This window comes from Ovis aries, chromosome 3, assembly GCF_016772045.2.
Source record: "Ovis aries strain OAR_USU_Benz2616 breed Rambouillet chromosome 3, ARS-UI_Ramb_v3.0, whole genome shotgun sequence".
In the NCBI taxonomy this organism is placed as follows: Eukaryota; Metazoa; Chordata; class Mammalia; order Artiodactyla; family Bovidae; genus Ovis; species Ovis aries.
In genome coordinates, this window is record NC_056056.1 from 130,613,452 (window position 1) to 130,634,459 (window position 21,008).

The window sequence follows — 21,008 nt, forward strand, 5'->3', positions numbered from 1 at the left end:
TTTGTAAATAAATGGATACTTCTGCTTTATATGCTTTAGACTTTTCATAACCTTCAGTTCAGTTCAGTTGCTCAGTCGAGTCCGACTCTTTGCGACCCCATGAATCGCAGCATGCCAGGCCTCCCTGTCCATCACCAACTCCCAGAGTTCACTCAGACTCACGTCCATCGAGTCCGTGACGCCATCCAGCCATCTCATCCTCTGTCATCCACTTCTCCTCCTGCCCCCAATCCCTCCCAGCATCAAAGTCTTTTCCAATGAGTCAACTCTTCACATGAGGTGGCCAAAGTACTGGAGTTTCAGCTTTAGCATCATTCCTTCCAAAGAAATCCCAGGGCTGATCTCCTTCAGAATGGACTGGTTGGATCTCTTTGCAGTCCAAGGGACTGTCAACAGTCTTCTCCAACACCACAGTTCAAAAGCATCAATTCTTTGGTGCTCAGCCTTCTTCACAGTCCAACTCTCACATCTATACATGATCACTGGAAAAACCATAGACGGACCTTAGTCAGGAAAGTAATGTCTCTGCTTTTGAATATACTATCTAGGTTGGGCATAACTTTTCTTCCAAAGAGCAAGCGTCTTTTAATTTCATGGCTGCAATCACCATCTGCAGTGATTTTGGAGCCCCCAAAAATAAAGTCTCACACTGTTTGCACTGTTTCCTCATCTATTTCCCATGAAGTGATGGGACCGAATGCCATGATCTTCGTTTTCTGAATGTTGAGCTTTAAGCCAACTTTTTCACTCTTCTCTTTCACTTTCATCAAGAGGCTTTTGAGTTCCTCTTCACTTTCTGCCATAAGGGTGGTGTCATCTGCATATCTGAGGTTACTGATATTTCTCCCGGTAATCTTGATTCCAGCTTGTGTTTCTTCCAGTCCAGCGTTTCTCACGATGTACTCTGCATAGAAGTTAAATAAGCAGGGTGACAGTATACAGCCTTGACGTACTCCTTTTCCTATTTGGAACCAGTCTGTTGTTCCATGTCCAGTTCTAACTGTTGCTTCCTGACCTGCATACAGATTTCACAAGAGGCAGGTCAGGTGGTCTGTATTCCCATCTCTTGAGGAATTTTCCACAGTTTATTGTGATCCACACAGTCAAAGGCTTTGGCATAGTCAATAAAGCAGAAATAGATGTTTTCTGGAACTCTCTTGCTTTTCCATGATCCAGTGGATGTTGGCAATTTGATCTCTGGTTCCTCTGCCCTTTCTAAATCCAGCTTGAACATCTGGAAGTTCACGCTTCATGTACTGTTGAAGCCTGGCTTGGAGAATTTTGAGCATTACTTTACTAGCATGTGAGCTGAGTGCAACTGTGCGGTAGTTTGAGCATTCTTTGGCATTGCCTTTCTTTGGGATTGGAATGAAAACTGACCTTTTCCAGTCCTGTGGCCACTGATGAGTTTTCTAAATTGGCTGGCATATTGAGTGCAGCACTTTCACAGCATCATCTTTCAGGATTTGAAATAGCTCAACTGGAATTCCATCACCTCCACTAGCTTTGTTCATAGTGATGCTTCCTAAGGCCCACTTGACTTCACATTCCAGGATGTCTGGCTCTAGGTGAGTGATCACACCATCGTGATTATCTTGGTCGTGAAGATCTTTTTTGTACAGTTCTTCTGTGTATTCTTGCCACCTCTTCTTAATGTCTTCTGCTTCTGTTAGGTCCATACCATTTCTGTCCTTTATCATAACGTTAGCAAAACCTTTTTCTCCACAGGTAGTCTCTTTCTGACCTACCACAAATTCTAAGAAAGACAAGTCACGATGATGATTGTTTTATTAACTGGTCAAAATAGACCTGGTTGATTTAGCTAGACTTAATAAATCAGAAGATCAGAATTGCCACGGGAAAAACACAATTGTTGACTAGCAAAAAAAGCACAAATTTTGTGAATTAACCCTTCTGCTACTTAATATATTTTAAGTTGGTTACTAGGTCCTTATTTTAGTAAATTAGGGTCCATCAGACATTATAAATGACCTGGAGAACCTGAAGAGGAATCAAAAAATGATCAAAGTGGCTAATATAAAATCATTCATATTTTAAAAATACAGGAATGAAAACTGCTTTATATAGCATAATAAAATAAGGGTCAAGTTCATTATTGTCTTTAAATGATGATTGCTGCACATTTTATCACTATAGCAACAGAAGCCCAAACCAGGAGAAACAGGCTTAAATTCTAACAGAAAGGATTCTAATTGGCCAAATGGTGGGACCACAATAAGATAAAACATTAGAGTGGGGTTTCTGGGGTGAGGGTGGGCCCCTCTCTCTCCTTTCTGGAGACTGTCAAGAAGAGATTTTAAAAAGAGCCAAACTGTCCTGATTCATCAAAAAAATATGTACCCACCTAAAAGCAAAGAGCAGCATAAGATTGACTCTAAAAATCCGTAACAGATTTATGATCCTAGAATTGTGGTAGCTAACATTTAAATTAATAGCTCATAAAACCTGAAATTTGTAAATAATACATGTATCTTTGCCTGAGGTGATTCTTTCCTGGGTAATGAAAATTAAAAACTGTGTTCCAAAACACAACCTACAGCTTAATTAACATGATTTAAAAAAAAAAAAAAACTCTCAGCTGTAATCTATATAATTAGAAAGTCATTAAGATTTTACAATTTTTTAAAAAGCAGATATAGGGGACTTCCAGGTAGCAAAAGATAACAGTAAATGCCTAGTTCTATGTTTTATATATATGTATACACAAACACACACACGTCCTACAAAAAATACAGAAAACCAAGATCAAATAAAGCCACACAAAATCACATCTTTCCCATAAACAGAAGACAGAAAATACCCAAACTTCAAAATACCACTAACGAAAAAGAGGAAGTAATTCTCAATCTCCACAAGTGATCTCTTATGCTCCCCCTGCATATGTGCTCACCGCCTGTGAACAAGCTTAACTCATCCATTAAAACAAAAAGGTCTCTAGTTTGGATACATAGCAAGACCCAGCTGCTTGTGTATGCTACACATAAAAGACACATTTAAAAAGACAGACTAACAGTAAGTATCCCAGGCAAATGGAAGCAATAAGAAAAAAGGAGTAATAATAATAGTGAAATTCAAGCCAAAAACAAAAGACAAAAAGAAAGCGCTTTTAAATGCTAACAGCCACAATTCATAAGTGTAACTGTTATAATTATCTATATACCAAATAATATAGCAATCACCTATGAAGCAAAAAAATTACAAGAAATGTAAGGAGTCATAGATAGAAGCACATTAAACAATAGGAGACTTTAATATATAACTCTTCATACAAGACAAATGAACAAAAAATAAAAGTATGGAGAAGAAATAAACACCACAGTTAATAAGGTAGATTTTATGGATGTATATATCAAATTTTAAACTCTTATAATTGAGCACTTTCTTTACTAGTCCTTATGTAACACTCATAAAATTGATCATGTGTTACAGGTCTAAGACTGGGATAAGGCAAGAGAGGTACCCAGGGTAAAAAATTTAATGAGACTCAGCCCAGATTTCCTACAAGTCCAATGTCAACACATAAGAGTATCGCCTTAAATTTTGCACCGTGATTGCCTCACTGGCTTTACCCTAGTCCTGGCCTTGATATATTAGGTCACAAAGAAAACATCAGTATGTCCTATAAAGCAGAAACGGAGAAGGCAATCGCAACCCACACCAGTACTCTTGCCTGGAGAATCCCATGACGGTTGCGAAAAGTCGGACTCGACTGAGGGCACAGTAAGAATGCAACCACTCAAGTCAAGGACAGAGGCCTCAGGGGAAACTCAACCTACTAATACATAAGGATCTCAGGCTTCTAACCTCTGGAACTATAAGAAAAAAAAAAATTCCATTGTTTAAACTACCCCTGTCTATGGTATTTTGCTATGTATGGCAGCCCTTGAAAACTATTCATTTCACCTTCTATTAAACAACCACACCTTCTATTAACACATCTCCAATTAATTCCTAGGTAAAAGATGCTAATTAAAATTAGAGAATTTCTAAAAAATAATGATAATTAAAACACTACATATCATAATCTCTATGATACATTTAAAGCAGTAATAAGAAAATTCTCAGCATGACACTTTTACCAATAAAAATGAAAGAATGAACATTACGTGAAGTAAATTTCCAACTCAAGAAATAACCCAAAAAATTAAGGAAAAACCTAAAAGAAAGTACAAGGCATACAACATGATGTTAGAAACTAAGAACCCACAAAGCAGCTAGTAGAAAATACATGACTTTAGTAAGATCACAGAATTCAAGACCAACGCATAAAAGTCAACTATATTTCTAACTATGTGTGTGTTTTCTTTTTGGAGGGGCTTCCCTGATAGCTCATTTGGTAAAGAATCTGCCTACAATGCAGGAGACCTCAGATGTTAGCAGTAAACAATTAGGAAGTAAAAATTTTTTAAAATAACTTTATAATCACATAAAAATGCTTGGAATTAAAATTAATACCATATGAGCTTGATATATACAATGAACACTACAAAATTTTGATGACAATAATTAAAGATGACCCAAATATAATATAAATGTTTCCAGAGTAGAATCAGTGGTAAAGACTCTGCCTGTAATGTAGGAGACACAGGTTCGATTCCTGGGTAGACAAAATCCCCTGGAGAAGGAAATGGTTAACCCACTCCAGTATTCTTGCCTGGGAAATCCCATGGACAGAGGAGCCAGGTAGGCTACAGTCCAAAGGATTGCAAAGGGCTGGACACAACTGAGTGACTAAGCATGCATACAAGCACAGTGCCAGGCACTGGTCCAAAAGCTGAAAAGAAAATGGTAGGCCTAAGCCAGGACTGGTACCCCAGTTATATTCATCCTCCTGCTTATCATTCCCATCTCAACACCACCCCACTATAGGTACTGAACTTGTCCCTTTCAGGACAGAGAGTATGTCTCAGTTATCCAATTCCCTGAATGCCCAGTATCTAGAATTGAGCTTGGCACAGAGTATATGCTCAACAGATGTTTGCTGAATGGAAAATTTCTGGCTCCCAGTCGAGCACTCCTTGGGCTTCCCTGGTGGCACTCAGTTCAGTCCAGTTCAGTCGCTCAGTCGTGTCCGACTCTTTGCGACCCCATGAATCACAGCACGCCAGGCCTCCCTGTCCATCAACAACTCCTGGAGTTCACTCAGATTCACGTCCATTGAGTCCGTGATGCCATCCAGCCATCTCACCTTCTGTCGTCCCCTTCTCCTCCTGCCCCCAATCCCTCCCAGCATCAGAGTCGTTTCCAGTGAGTCAACTCTTCACAGGAGGTGGCCAAAGTTCTGGAGATTCAGCTTTAGCATGATTCCCTCCAAAGAAATCCCAGGGCTGATCTCCTTCAGAATGGACTGGTTGGATCTCCCTGCAGTCCAAGGGACTCTCAAGAGTCTTCTCCAACACCACAGTTCAAACGCATCAATTCTGAGGCGCTCAGCCTTCTTCACAGTCCAACTCTCACATCCATACATGACCACAGGAAAAACCATAGCCTTGACTAGACGGACCTTAGTCAGCAAAGTAATGTCTCTGCTTTTGAATATGCTATCTAGGTTGGTCATAACTTTTCTTCCAAGGAGTAAGCGTCTTTTAATTTCATGGCTGCAGTCACCATCTGCAGTGATTTTGGAGCCCCCAAAAAATAAAGTCTGACACTGTTTCCACTGTTTCCCCATCTATTTCCCATGAAGTGATAGGACCAGATGCCATGACTTTTTCACTCTCCTCTTTCACTTTCATCAAGAGACTTTTGAGTTCCTCTTCACTTTCTGCCATAAGGGTGGTGTCATCTGCATATCTGAGGTTATTGATATTTCTCCCGGCAATCTTGATTCCAGCTTGTGTTTCTTCCAGTCCAGCGTTTCTCATGATGTACTCTGCATATAAGTTAAATAAGCAGGGTGACAATATACAGCCTTGACACACTCCTTCTCCTATTTGGAACCAGTCCGTTGTTCCATGTCCAGTTCTAACTGTTGCTTCCTGACCTGCATACAGATTTCACAAGAGGCAAGTCAGGTGGTCTGGTATTCCCATCTCTTGAGGAATTTTCCACAGCTCATTGTGATCCACACAGTCAAAGGCTTTGGCATAGTCAATAAAGCAGAAATAGATGTTTTTCTGGAACTCTCTTGCTTTTGCCATGATCCAGTGGATGTTGGCAATTTGATCTCTGGTTCCTCTGCCTTTTCTAAAACCAGCTTGAACGTCAGGGAGTTCACGGTTTACGTATTGCTGAAGCCTGGCTTGGAGAATTTTGAGCATTACTTTACTAGCGTGTGAGCTGAGTGCAACTGTGCGGTAGTTTGAGCATTCTTTGGCATTGCCTTTCTTTGGGATTGGAATTAAAATGGAACTTTTCCAGTCCTGTGGCCACTCCTGAGTTTTCCAAATTTGCTGGCATATTGAGTGCAGCACTTTCACAGCATCATCTTTCAGGATTTGAAATAGCTCAACTGGAATTCCATCACCTCCACTAGCTTTGTTTGTAGTGATGCTTTTTAAGGCCCACTTGACTTCACATTCCAAGATGTCTGGCTCTAGATTAGTGATCATATCATCATGATTATCTGGGTCGTGAAGATCTTTTTTGTACAGTTCTTCCGTGTATTTTTGCCACCTCTTCTTAATATCTTCTGCTTCTGTTAGGTCCATACCATTTCTGTCCTTTATCGAGCCCATCTTTGCATGAGATGTTCCCTTGGTATCTCTAATTTTCTTGAAGAGATCTCTAGTCTTTCCCATTTTGTTGTTTTCCTCTATTTCTTTGCATTGATCGCTGAAGAAGGCTTTCTTATCTCTCTTGCTATTCTTTGAAACTCTGCATTCAGATGCTTATATCTTTCCTTTTCTCCTTTGCTTTTTGCTTCTCTTCTTTTCACAGCTATTTGTAAGGCCTCCCCAGACAGCCATTTTGCTTTTTTGCATCTCTTTTCCATGGGGATGGTCTTGATCCCTGTCTCCTGTACAATGTCATGAACCTCATTCCATAGTTCATCAGGCACTCTATCTATCAGATCTAGTCCTTTAAATCTATTTCTCACTTCCACTGTATAATCATAAGGGATTTGATTTAGGTCATACCTGAATCGTCTGGTGGCACTAGTAGTAAAGAATCCGCCTGCCAATGCAGGAGACACAGAGATGTGGGGTTCAATCCCTTGGTCGAGAAGATCCCCTGGAGAAGGTAATGGCAGCTCACACGAGTATTCTCGCCTGAGAAATTCCATGGACAGAGGAGCCTGGCGGGCTACAGTCCATGGGGCCACAAAGAGTTGGACACAATTGAAGCAACTTAGAACAGAAATACAGTACGTGGAGAGATAGGCCATATTTCTTGACTGGACAGACTTGAGATGACAACTCTTCTTAAACTGAGCTACAGATTCAATGAAATGCCAATCAAAATCTTAACAAGTCTTTGCGATAAACTGATTTTCAAGTTTATGTAGAAAGGCAAAGGACTCAGAGAAGCCAAAACAATCTTGCCCAAAAAGAACAAGGTAGAAGACAGGCACTACCTGAATCAAACTTACTCTGAAGCTACAGTAGTCAAGAGTGTAATATTGGTGTCAAGACAGACATACAGATCAATGAAACAGAACAGAGCAGAATACAGACACACACATATATAAGGCCAACTGATTTTCAACAAAGGTATCAAAAGAATTCAAATATATGAGAGAGATGGGCAAAGATTATATGGGAATACTCTGTAGCAGTTTTACAATGTTTTGTTAGCTATGAAATTATTTCAAAATGAAGTTTAAAAAACATGTGCATATATAACCTAATACTCTGTAGTTCCCTTCTGGCCGACTCTTCTGCCATCTGTGAAGCTCGCAATTTCTCTTCACACTGATCCTTTTCAGACTGCCTCCAGACATCATGTTCCACTTTCACTTTCTCTAAATCCGCTAATCTGCTCTCAAGTTCTAGCCTAAAACAACAAATGATAATTACATTACAAGAACTACAATAAGCATGATATGACAGCAAAACGTTTTCATCTGCAAGGAGATTTAACACAAAATAAGGTAATTAATTACTTACTTTTCATCTTGTAATTCCACAAGTTTTTGATAACCTTCTTCTTTGGCAGCTTGTACTTTACGTATTAATTCACGGTCCTTTTCTACTAACAGCACTTTGTGGTGTTCAACAGCTGATTTGAGAATTTCATTGTCTGACTGTAATCCTAGTATTTTTTAGAGAAGAACACTCTACTATATTCAATGTTATTAAAAAGAAAAATTGTAATTAAGAGCAAATATTCGTAAGTCAGTAAGACAAAAGAACATAGAAAGTCTCTCCAGATACACATCTCAAAGATCTTTACATTCGTTGACAAGTTTTTCTTAATGAAAAAGACTACCATTCAGACTTCATTTGTCATTTCATCAAGCATGCACAGAAAAAAACCTTAATAAACGGTATATACATTTACTCATTTGGATCTTGAGAGCTGGGGACATTGACCTGGGTAATATCAAAAGAGGTTTAAATACTTCTAAAAGGGTCTGTAATCTAAATCCCACAGAAAGCTAGCTGGGAAGCAGAGTGAATAAAATCAAAACCTATTAGAACTGTTAGATTTCTTATATAAATTGGAAGCTTTCAAGTGTGTCCAATGAATTCACAAATTTTCCTTGTAATGAAATGACAAGTATTTTGTACATGGAATGATTAAAACAAATTCATATCTAACTCAAAGTTTAAAAAAATGCAAAGCTGGCTCTCAAACTCTAAGTTCCAAAGAAAATTTGCTCCCTAACACTATGAAAATCCATGAGTCAACATCAAGCAGAAATGAATAATGAAAACAGTCATTCATCATAAGCTCTGTCTGAAACTGGAGTCTAGTTCAACTAAAGACCAATTTGATGAGAGCTGCAGGTCCAGGCAGCTTATTTAAATACCGAAGAAAAGTCAGGAACAATATAAATTCTGAGAAATCTTGATGATAAGGACATTCTAATGCTAAATTGGAGTTTAAAAATAAGCTGAGACTGAACTAGACCCAACAACTGGCCTAGCATCTACCTAAAAAAACATTTTGACTTAAAAATTGGGCCTGAAACCCACCTACGTTCCTTACATTCTTTAGAATTAAAATGATCTGAGACTAATAATCACATGCTCTAAAGAGATTTTAAGTTATAAACCTTGGAAGTATGGAATCCTATCCATAAAGTTTCACTTAATTTATGTATTAATCAAATAACTATGATATAACCATGAGATTGATTTTTTAAGTTACATCACAGAATGGACATTTAACACACAAACAAAAACAGTACATACGTGCTCTAAAATTAAAATTCAATTAAGCTTAATATTGGAAATAAAAATTCAGTTTGATCTATTTTAGTAATCTGAATTTATATGTGACAATAACAGTAAAAAGCACGGGAAATCATATATTACCATCCAGTTCACTTTGAATTTTATTCCTTTCTCTTTCTAGCTCACTCTTAGCTCTTGCTGCCTCCAGTTTGATGTCTGTTATTTCTAGTTTGTTTGAATGCTTAAGCTCCTTTACCTGTTGATAATCAGAAATTGAAATTACTATTGGTCATCTTCTTGCCACTAAGTGCTAACCCAAAAACATCAGGAGAAAGGAGGAAAACCTTTGGTAGCAGTGTACAGAGAGTAGGCACCTTCCAGGAGGCACTTCCTAGAACAGTACTTGGCACTGAGGAAACAGTCTGCTTCTAACAGAACCAAGTCGCTTCTTTAAATAGCTGGGTGGGGTCATCTGGCTTAATCTGGCCTTTAGAAGTTTAACTGCAAGTACCTAAAATCTAACAGTCAATGACTCAAACATCCTCAGGGAAGAAATATTGATGCCTTCTTCCAAAAGAGTGCTGGTGACAAGAAGGCATTTTAGGTATAAGACACAGCATATAAAATATTATAAAAGTAGAATATCGACAGTCTGCTCGGAAAACAACCACCAACTTGTTACAGATACAGCATAGGAAGGTGTGAAATCTGTCAGGGAATAAACCTATATGCCATACAAAAGGACTGTTTATCCTGTTAGCTGTTAAAGGTGATATAATCATCTTTATTTCAGAAAGTTAACCCTAAGTGTGTTGGATCAAGAAACTGAAAAGAAATGAACCAATTATGAGGCAAAGGATGGACAAAGTGGACAAGAAAAAATAATCTATTGAATCTGGTGACTAAATTGTGTGTGCGTGTGCACAGGTTGGTTAGTAGGTTAAACAAGTACAAAATGTGTAAGTCTAATTTAAACCTTTACTGCCAAAATCTGATTCTTTTAAAGACCCAAGGTCAATGTAACTAATATTTTCTATACAGTTAACCAACACAGCTTTTTCTCTGAGACATTCCTTTTGAAAGTTGAATGATTATAGTTCACTAGTAGTATTGCTTTGTTTATTCAATAAATATTTCTTGAGCGCCTATTATGTGCCCAAGCACTGTCTGAGAAGCTTGGGCATACAGCAGCAAAGAAGAAAGTTTTGTCTCTCTCATCATCTGCACTACTCTCTAAGTTTCTATATCCCTGCCCTTTGGTGAGGTGTTTCCAAAATTAGGTATAGTACTATATTGAGGATTTAACCATAAAGGTTAGATAAGCCTGCATTCTCACATATTATACTATTGTATAAAACTATTAAATTAGAGAAGAAAAATCACAACTATAGAAAGGCAAATATGTAAAATATAAGATGGTGGTAATAGGAGGATAAAGGATAATTTACTTGAGTGCAATAAAAGTCTATAAAAACTAGAGAAGGGAGCTAGAAATAAATCAGGAAGAGGTGCCAGAGCCAAAGAGGGCAAAGATGAGGAATAGAAGTATCTTACTGGAAAAGACTCTGTCTATGAAAGGTCCTAGAACCGTAACGGGGTTTTGCGCAAAATCTTCACTTTGAAAAGAAACAAATTAAGAAAGTACTGTGCACTAAGACACAACCCTCCAAATTAACCCACAGATTTGCAAATGACACTACACAAAATGAATACCTCGTGCTGACATCAGATTTGCATTTTTAAATCTTCCTGAGGTTCTTTTCTATGAAAGCAAGTCTCAAAGAACAATATTTACAAAGCTGTTTCTAAATGCTTTCAGAGCAGCTGAAAAATTGTATTCAGTTTAAAATTCAAATTTGCTATAGATTTGAGTTTTTATAATTTCATGGATAGAATTCATAAATGCTTTAAAATTTAAATACAGCTATAATGAAAGTCCAATTTGTATGACAAATGTAATCATAACCTGCTATTATACACTAACTGCAGAAGGTTAAGAATGACATACACTTCGTTAGCAAACCACACTGTAGCTGCTTTATAGATGAGGTAGAAAATCAGAGCCATGTTATTTTGCAGAATCTTTCATTTCAATGAGAAGAACTACAAAATATATAAAATCATATTTTTAATTCATTCAGAGATTTACTGAAATGAGAAAATATTTTTCAATTAATCTATAATCAATGAAACTGAATAAACAGTTCGGTTCAGTCACTCAGACATGTCCGACTCTTTGTGACCCCATGAACCACAGCACGCCAGGCCTCCCTGTCCCATGACCAACTCCTGGAGTCCACCCAAACCCATGTCCATTGAATCAGTGATGCTGTTAGGGGAAGCAGACTGATTGAAAGCGCCCACCCTGGCCAGGCACCATAGTAACCATTTGCATGAGTTGTCTTATGACAGGAGATCCTGATAAGGCACAGGAAACTCATAAGCCACCACCAACTGGAAGAGTTCCCGAAAGGTTGAATGGAAACATCTGGAGTCCGTCCACTTCCCAGAATCCCTCTCGCTAGCATCCATAGTGGCTGAGTGATGTGTGCACCACCAGGAAAGACAAATGATTGGCCACAGATCACCCAGAAACTAATCCCATCACCATAAAACCCGAGACTGTGAGCCACGCGGCAGAGCAGTTCTCCTGGGTTCCCTTATCCTACTGCTCTCCACCCGCATGCCCTTCCCAATAAAATCTCTTGCTTTGTCATCACGTGTCTCCTCGGACAATTCTTTTCCGAGTGTTAGACAAGAGCCCAGTTTTGCCATCTCATCCTCTGTCATCCCCTTCTCCTGCCCTCAATCTTTCCCAGTATCAGGGTCTTTTCCAATGAATCAGCTCTTTGCATCAGGTGGCCAAAGTATTGGAGTTTCAGCTTCAACATCAGACAGGAAGTTATCTTCAGACTACTACCATTATTAAACTAGTGGTATATGCCCAAGCAACAGGCATTCAAATTTATGTGAGGACCCTGATGAGTTTGTTTTCCTTTAGTGCCACATTTTTAAAATCCTAAAATGACTGCACTCATACTAACAGTTAATTAACTTCCTAAAAGATATTAAAAGGAATTATTTGATTAAAAATGGAAAAACCTGTATGAATATTAATTACTGAGATATGACAAATAAAAGTACTTTCTATGAGTAATATGAACCAAATCCCAAATGGGTATAGTAGTTTCTTTCTGCCTCTAGATTCCTAGTTTTTAACTTTTGTAATCAAACATCAAAAACTCTAGGAAAACCAGCAGTCTTTTCTTAAATAAAATGTACAAGGTTAAAATGTTGCACATAATTTGAAAAGATTTACAGTCTTCTTAGCTTCCCAGGGCCAAGCTACCCTGTTTGTTTTTTCCACAATGTGTTTTCCATGTAGATTCTAGTCTTTGTGAATCTGCTTTATGCTTTTGACACAACAGAAGTATTACTATTCAGAGAATATTAGCTAGTATTAATAAAACTTTAAGAAGTATAACAAAGTAGCAAGAATAGGCATTTTATAAGGGTCCAGAATCTGTTAAATTACACAAACACACACAAGAAAACAATATGCGTAAGCAAGAAATTCAAATATAGTTGAAAAAATGTATTACTCAAGCAGCTCTTCAGGTAAATTCCAAAGAGACAGTATTCAAACTGATCTTTTTCAAAGGTCAGAGATGGAATGACCTTATTAACTTACATAATAAGGATAACTCTGTGGGATGACTTCCTTAAAACTGTACATTTTATTGGAGTCCTAAAGCTCAAACACCTCAAGAGGTAACAGAAGAATTTATCTAAATGAATATAAAATATTTTTAAGGTCATTAGTTTTAGGCCATCTTTGGTAATACTTTTTAATTCAAGACATTGATAGTTACATGATATAACTGTTCAAACCCTAACAAACATTTACAAATCTGAATAATTTAGACAAAAACACCCCAGGTGTTCCTTTGCATTGCAAACAACCATTTGTGAGAACTGCAAAATGTTGATGAAAATTTCAAGTTGCAAAGAAAACTGTGACAATGCTTACAACATTATTTTAAAATTTATCCTTCCAACAAAATATTTTTATAATGCAAGATCTCAAATGAAAACTTGATTTGCCTAAAGTTGATGGGTGGTTTCTAATAGACCATTTATATGCAAAATAATGCAAATGTGCCTTTAACAAAACAGGCAACTCTTAGCAATGTATGTTAATAAACATACAGTCTGAAAGTGGAAAATATATGCATTTGCCACAGAAAAAACTGGGTAGACTCTCTTCCAAGGATGGCATCTGATGTATCTAATATCACAGCTTTGGCCTTTCAGATGCAGAAATCCAATTCTGTCCCTGCACTTAAAGACAGCTCTCAAGGTCAGAGAGAGGTTACTAAAGTTTACAAAGTTCACACTACTGCAGTTTACAAAAAGTGACCTATAAAACCAGAAAGTCAGTTTATTAATCATGAGAAAAAACTGTAATGGAAACTGGAATATTCTAACCCTGAAGGACCAGTGCATCCTCTCCCTGTACAAAAAATTTCAGAGAAAGCTGCTTAGGATAATGCAATCAGAACGAAAGGAATGGGAGGAATTGATTATTTCATAGCCACAACTTAAAACAGATTGAGGTATTTGTTTCCACAGTAAGAATAATCTCTTCAGTGGGACCAGAATACTCACACTCTGCCAACTAAAACTATCTCTTTCTTCTGTCATAAACACTGTTTGACTCTGGACAAGGAATTTATGATGAATACATTACTCCTCTAGATAAGTCCCCTATGGTCTAGCAACTTTTAAGATGATTTTAATTACTCTAATAGAAATATAATACATGATCTCATCGACAGAAATCAGTTTTATTTTCAAGTTCTTAGAGCTACCCCAAGTACTGCTAATATAGGTATATTCAGGTGATAAAGCTAAGTGCTTTATATCTAAGTGCGGAATATCTCATTTAATCTCTGCCACACTCTATAAAGTATTAGTCTTCTTTCATAAAAGAAAATGCTAAAGTCTTCACAGAGAAAGTAAATTGCCCAAGATCACACAGCTAGTAAGGGGAAGAAATGTAATTCGAATATGTCTGACTCCCCCCAGTGCTGATATTCACTACAGTATTCTATAAAGTACTTTCATCATTGGTATCCTACTTCTGGTTACTGGATTCCTTATATATACTGCCTTTGAAGGAGGAAAAAACATCTAAATTTCTGATAAAAAACATCTAAATTTTTAATACTATGTATTAAAGATGCTCAAACCACTATATTCTTTAAAAAAAAAATGCAGATCATGCTGTTGATTCATTCATTTAACAAATATTTGTTGAGTGTCTACTGTACCCACTGTTCCAGGAGCTAAGATCTAACAGTAACAAAAGCAATGTCCCGGTTCTCCTGGAGCTTATATTTGATTGAAGGAAAAGGGATAGAAAAGACAAAAATAAACAAATATATCACCTGGCATTAAGACATATGAGGGAAAATAAAGCAGATAAAAAAGACAGAGAGTAAGGTGGAGGAAGAGGGAAGATGGTATTTCACTAAGTGAAGAAACCAAAGTCCTCTCTGATAAGGCAACATCAGAAATAGGTGAGGAAGAAAGCAATATACATATGTGAGGGAAGATCATGCAAGACAGGCAAGCACAAAGGCCCTGAGGTAGAAGCCTGATCCAAGAAGAGTGAGAAGACCAGTGAGGCTAGAGCAAAGTGAACAGGAGGGAAAACGGACTACGAGGCCTGGGGAACGACTGCAGAGGCCAGATCACACAAAGCTCTGACAGGGTAGAGTGAAGAGACCGAGTTAGGAGACCGATCAAAAAACTGAGATAGAGCGGTCACAATAAAGGTGGTTAGAATGGTCAAATTCTACACGTATTTAGAAGGTAGAATAAGACCAAAAAAGAGACTTCAACGTAGAAAAGTAAGCTACTTAAACACAAAATTCCTTTGTCATTATACAGTCTCAAGCATTCTAAAGAATAAAGTAAATACTGAGGACAACTTACTTTACTGGCCAATGTATTTACTTCCCGTTCAGCTTTATGCAATTTACTAATTAACGCAGTGTTTTCTTCATTGCTTGATTGTAGCTCTTTTTCCAAGCGTTCAGCCTGTAGTTTAGCTGACTGTTTTTCAGCCTTTTATTAAAACAAAATATTTTAAAATTTGTTGATGATTTTTCACAATTATATAAAAATAAAATAAGCACTAATAAATGTAATCATCATACTACCTCAAATTATTCAAAACTTCAACATTAACATATACCAAAGTAACAAGTTTTCTCAAAGCAATCAGAAGAATTCAAATGAAAGAGATTTCTTCCAGGAAATATGCAAGGTTACCTAGACAACTTACTTATCAACAGCCCCCACCACCAAGCTAAAACTCATATACTTCTCTCAGAGAATACATACCTAACACACGCATTTGATACCTCTTTACTATTATTGTGAATATAATTCAAATAAGCATTCTGGAGGATTATAAGTGCAGAGAAGATATGAAAAAATATATTACTAGGTAGACAGGAGGGCTCATTTGTGGTATTAAGAAGTGAGAACTGAAAATCTAAAATCAATGGAGATTAAGGGAAAAAAAAAAAAAAAACCCAAGAGATGAAAATTTTAAAATCCTCAACTAATCTGGAGCTTCTGGAAGTATGGGGAAAGAACTCCACAGTTCCTGACCTCATCACATAATAAAAATTCTTAATGAAGTTGTCAAGAAAATTCCTGATTGGTAACACTCATAGTACTCTTTAACTAGAAAGGGAAAAATGAATACTTTTTAAAAATATTTCTATTCAAAATAGCTAACATGAAAACATTTTGCAATTAAATGATAAGCTTCAGTTCTATAACATCTCATTTCCTATATATCGTAAATATGATAAGGAGTGCATTAAAAATAATTCAAAAACTTATTTTCCTCACATGATACTCTCCAGACACAATGAGAGCCAAAAAAACAAAAAACCCAGCAACAAAGAAAGGCATGCTACTGCCATTTACTTATTTTCATCTGACAAATAATAAAAACATAGGCTTTTTTGAAAATATCACAAATAAACTTCCCACCCTGTGTCATCATTCAACTTGTCCTAAAAATAATCACTAAATGACCTCAACACAAAGTTTCACACAGAGATCACATACCATACTCAAATCACAATCATCCCACTTAATCTGTCACTGAGGAGATACGTTAAGGCTGGAAGGTTGGCAACATGAACACTTCAATCTGAACTGCCTCGTGTCTAAGGTCCAATGATACTGTCCAATGACAACTTTAGTTCAGGAATCCGCTAAATACTGTCAGGAGTTTCATTCGGAAAACAAAAAGGTGACTTCTACTCTTCAAAACATACTAATATACTTCTTTTACCAGTTGGTAGCCTGGAAAAAAACTTACTACTTTGGATTTGGATATTGGATTTTAAATAAAAACTATGTGCACACTAATTTCCCTCCAGTTCAAATCACTTCACAACTATTTTGAAACATTCTGAAAACAAAACATTTCAGATTGCTCAAAATAAATAAACTTTTAAAAACTATGAAACTAGTATATTTGCTTCACGTAAGACACTAAGCATTATCTGAATAAAATGGTAAAGGGGTCCAGAATTTGCCACTGCAACATAAAAATTACTTTGAGCTGAAGTCTTCTGAGAATCAGGAGACACAGGAAAAACTTTTTCCTTGAACTCCTCTTATCTGTCTAAAAGCAGAGCCTCTAAAAAGAATTTAAGTGTTAGAATTCCCTTCCCCAGGAGTTTCATAACTAGGGAAGATCAATTTCTACCACAGGAGACACCATCACCAGGATAAGAAATCACCTACACAAACATCATCACAAAATTGTCACATCTCCCATTTGTTTTCCTAAGGACCCATTTACCTTTCCTAAAAGTTATTTGTTTTCCTATAATTGTCCTTTCTCCCCATCTCTTTTCCTCATTAAAATGGTGTATAAGCCCCAAATTAAATTGTCTCTGAGTCACATTTTTCTGTGAACTCCTGTTTACACACATGAATAAAAATCTGCCTTTCCTCTTGCTAATCTGTCTGTTGTCAGTTTAACTCACAATCCTCAAACACTGAACCTAAGAGGATAACGTAAAAGTTTTTCCTTTCCAACAATGGAAACCAAGAACTTCATAGGAGAATACCTAAGAGTACTAATGTAGCTCTGACAGCTCTTTTCTTTCCCTAATGAACTTAGGAATACTTCAGTAAAGGCGTTATATGCATTAGCAGCCAAGCTGAATTTTGTTACTCTGGCACGAAGCTGCCATAAGACATAAGTGCAGTATTTCTGTTGAAACAGGATTTATGATTTTAAGATCGTAAATCACAGAGTAAGGGAATGACTAGAAAGAAATTGCTCTTTCTGGTTTGAGATGATTTTAGTCTTCAGAAACTCAATTTTTTAAAAATATTTTTTAATATTCTACTCTGTGGCATTAAAAGAGTTAAAACATTTCAGCTAGATGACATGACTCCCAAAGAATAAATAATCCCTTTGTAAATGTGGTAGCATAGCTATTGCTTCAATCAAGAGCTTTCTTCTTTACAGAAAGTATATCTACTCTTGGGATTCCACAAATGCGTCAGCATTAAAGTGGTGAGCACATATTTATGCTCTAAAAATCAAAGGTCTGTCAACTGCACTTCAAATAAAAAAAGAAAAAGGATGCCATAGTCTACCGGGAAGCAATTAAAACCTTACCTCCAGGGATCTGACTGTAGCCTGCATCTCAGCCAACTGCCGCACCTGAATTCTTTGGACATTTTCTACCTGAGCACTAGAATTCTCTTTTTCAGCTCTTAATTCTGCTATTTCAGCTTCTAAACTTTTTAATTTCTGATGCAAATGGGCTTTTGCTCGAACAAGTTGCTCCATTCGTTTGCTCTCTCTTGTGGGATCAACACTGTGCAACTGGTTAAGGAGTTCTTTATCTTCCTCCAATCTTGCAATCTAATAATAATTTGAAAGAAAACATACAACCTTAAATTATCAAATTTTCAGCCATAAACATGCTTTACAAGTCAGCAAATTAAAGTTTGAAATTGCACAATACGAAACAAAAAAGCTCAGGTGGTGAATGAAAAAGGAAAGGAAAAAAAAATCCTAAAATGTCACGTTCTTCATTCTGTACTTGGCATGACTGAACTGTGAGGGCAAGGACCCTGTCCTATTTTTCTCCCTCCATCTCCTCATGGTGTTTAGCACAGGGCTTCATCAGATGCTGGCTAAAGTTCAAAATTAAAAATAATACTACAGAATAATTTAAAATATGTCAAGTATTTTTAAAATTCATCAGAACATTACAGGGACTTATGCAAGATCGATATGCTGATTACTCCTAAGCTTTTCCTCATCTGACAGTAATTCTTTGGCTATATCTATACTAATAAAATCATCTACTCCAAAGCAACTTAGTTTATTTAAAAAAGCTGCTTGTCCATATTACTAACTACAAATGTGACTGATAGAGTTTTAATGATAGCTGAGAGTTTATTAAAGCCCCAGTTGTAGTGATGGCCTAGTTCTTAATTCTCAGATGCAAGAAAGAACTGAAAATCACTACCCCAGGGTAATAACAAATCACCAGGGAACTTGTTGAACAGAAAGACCAATGGTCTTCTTATTCATGCCAACCACTGCGACTGGATCCCACGCACCTCAGCATCAGGAGATTTCAAGCTGCTTCCTAACCTCTAAGGCACTTCAGAGGTATCTCACCTCCAGGTATGAGGGTCCAAGTAATCAGAGTAAAACTCATTCTTTCCCTTTGCTGATCTCTCCAGCTCCCTATCCCCTACTAACAAATCTTTGTTGTTAACTATACCAGCTCCTCTTTTTATATACGGGGTTTCTTTAGATGATTTAACTTAAAAAAAAATTTAGCTGTTTAAAAAAGAGAGAGAGAGAAAGAAAGTTAAAAACAACAGCTATAAACATCACTAGGGGTTGTTTTAGCCAGGATGAGCTTAGAAGGCTCACTTTAAGCCAAAAGGACTTAAAGTAATGCTCTGCAGCCTGAGCCAAAATGGCCCAAGAGACAACTGACTGCTCACATTGCTATAAATGAATCTAAGAAGTGCGGTCAATAAGCAACAGTTAGAACCAAACATGGAACAATGGCTGCTACTGCTGCTGCTAAGTCCCTCAGTCATGTCCAACTCTGTGTGACCCCATAGATGGCAGCCCACCAGACTCCTCTGTCACTGGGATTCTCCAGGTAAGAATACTGGAGTGGGTTGCCATTTCCTTCTCCAATGCATGCATGCGTGCTAAGTCACTTCAGTCGTGTACAACTGTGCAATCCATAGACAGTAGCCCACCAGGCTCCTCTGTCCACAGGATTCTCCAGGCAAGAATACTGGAGTGGGTTGCCATTTCCTTCTCCATGGATCAATGGGCAGGTTCCAAATCTGGAAAGGAATATATCAAGGCTGAATATTGTCACCCTGCTTATAAGCAGAGTACATCATGAGAAATGCCTGGCTGGATAAAGCTCAAGCTGGAATTAAGATAGCCAGGAGAAATATCAATAACCTCAGATATGCAGATGACACGACCCTTATGGCAGAAAGAGAAGAGGAACTAAAGAGCCTTTTGATGAGGGTGAACAAGGAGAGTGAAAAAGCTGGCTTAAAAATCAACATTCGAAAAACGAAGATCGTGGCATCACGACCCCATCACTGGTCCCATCACTTTTGTCTATTATAATGTAGTTCAGAGCAATCTGAGAAGGGTGTAAATTAGAGAATTTGGAATATTTTAAATAAAGGAGTAGAGTCTGAAGTCAGGCTGGTTGATTCCTCCAGTTCCATTCTTCTTTCTCAAGACTGCTTTGGCTATTCGAGGTTTTTTGTATTTCCATACAAATTGTGAAATTATTTGTTCTAGCTCTGTGAAGAATACCACTGGTGGCTTGATAGGGACTGCATTGAATCTGTAGATTGCTTTGGGTAGTATACTCATTTTCACTATATTGATTCTTCCGATCCATAAACGTGGTATATTTCTCCATCTATTAGTGTCCTCTTTGATTTCTTTCATCAGTGTTTTATAGTTTTCTATATATAGGTCTTTAGTTTCTTTAGGTAGATATATTCATAAGTATTTTATTCTTTTCGTTGCAATGGTGAATGGAATTGTTTCCTTAATTTCTTTTTCTACTTTCTCATTTTTAGTGTATAGGCATGTAAGGGATTTCTGTATGTTGATTTTATATCCTGCAACTTTACTATATTCATTGATTAGCTCTAGTAATTTTCTGGTGGAGTCTATAGGGTTTTCGATGTAGAGGATCATGTCATCTGCAAACAGTGAGAGTTTTACTTCTTCTTTTCCAATTTGGATTCCTTTTCTTTCTTTTTCTGCTCTGATTGCTGTGGCCAAAACTTTCAGAACTATGTTGAATAGCAGCGGTGAAAGTGGGCTTGCCCTTTGTCTTGTTCCTGACTTTAGGGTTTATAATAGCCAGGACATGGAAGCAACCTAGATGTCCATCAGCAGATGAATGGATAAGAAAGCTGTGGTACATATACACAATGGAGTATTACTCAGCCATTAAAAAGAATACATTTGAATCAGTTCTAATGAGGGAGATGAAACTGGAGCCCATCATACAGAGCGAAGTAAGTCAGACAGAAAAACACCAATACAGTATACTAATACATATATATGGAATTTAG

The 21,008-nt window shown here is 37.2% G+C and overlaps 1 protein-coding gene across 4 annotated transcripts in view; it reads right to left on the reverse strand.

Moving 5' to 3' along the window:
- CEP83 (centrosomal protein 83) overlaps window positions 1–21,008 on the reverse strand; it is a 141,343-nt gene that overhangs the window by 37,036 nt on the left and 83,299 nt on the right. For 3 of the 4 annotated variants that reach the window (XR_009599883.1, XM_004006260.6, XM_042246606.2), the window contains 5 exons: window positions 18,031–18,279; window positions 15,303–15,434; window positions 9,444–9,558; window positions 8,070–8,214; window positions 7,807–7,956 (listed from right to left, as the gene is read on the reverse strand). Coding sequence is in view for 3 of the 4 variants with exons in the window: in XM_004006260.6 (XP_004006309.2) it covers window positions 7,807–7,956; window positions 8,070–8,214; window positions 9,444–9,558; window positions 15,303–15,434; window positions 18,031–18,279 (791 nt within the window). In the remaining variant the exon portion in view is untranslated. The remainder of the gene's footprint in view (window positions 1–7,806; window positions 7,957–8,069; window positions 8,215–9,443; window positions 9,559–15,302; window positions 15,435–18,030; window positions 18,280–21,008) is intronic. The other variant, XM_012174112.5, reaches the window with a different exon arrangement.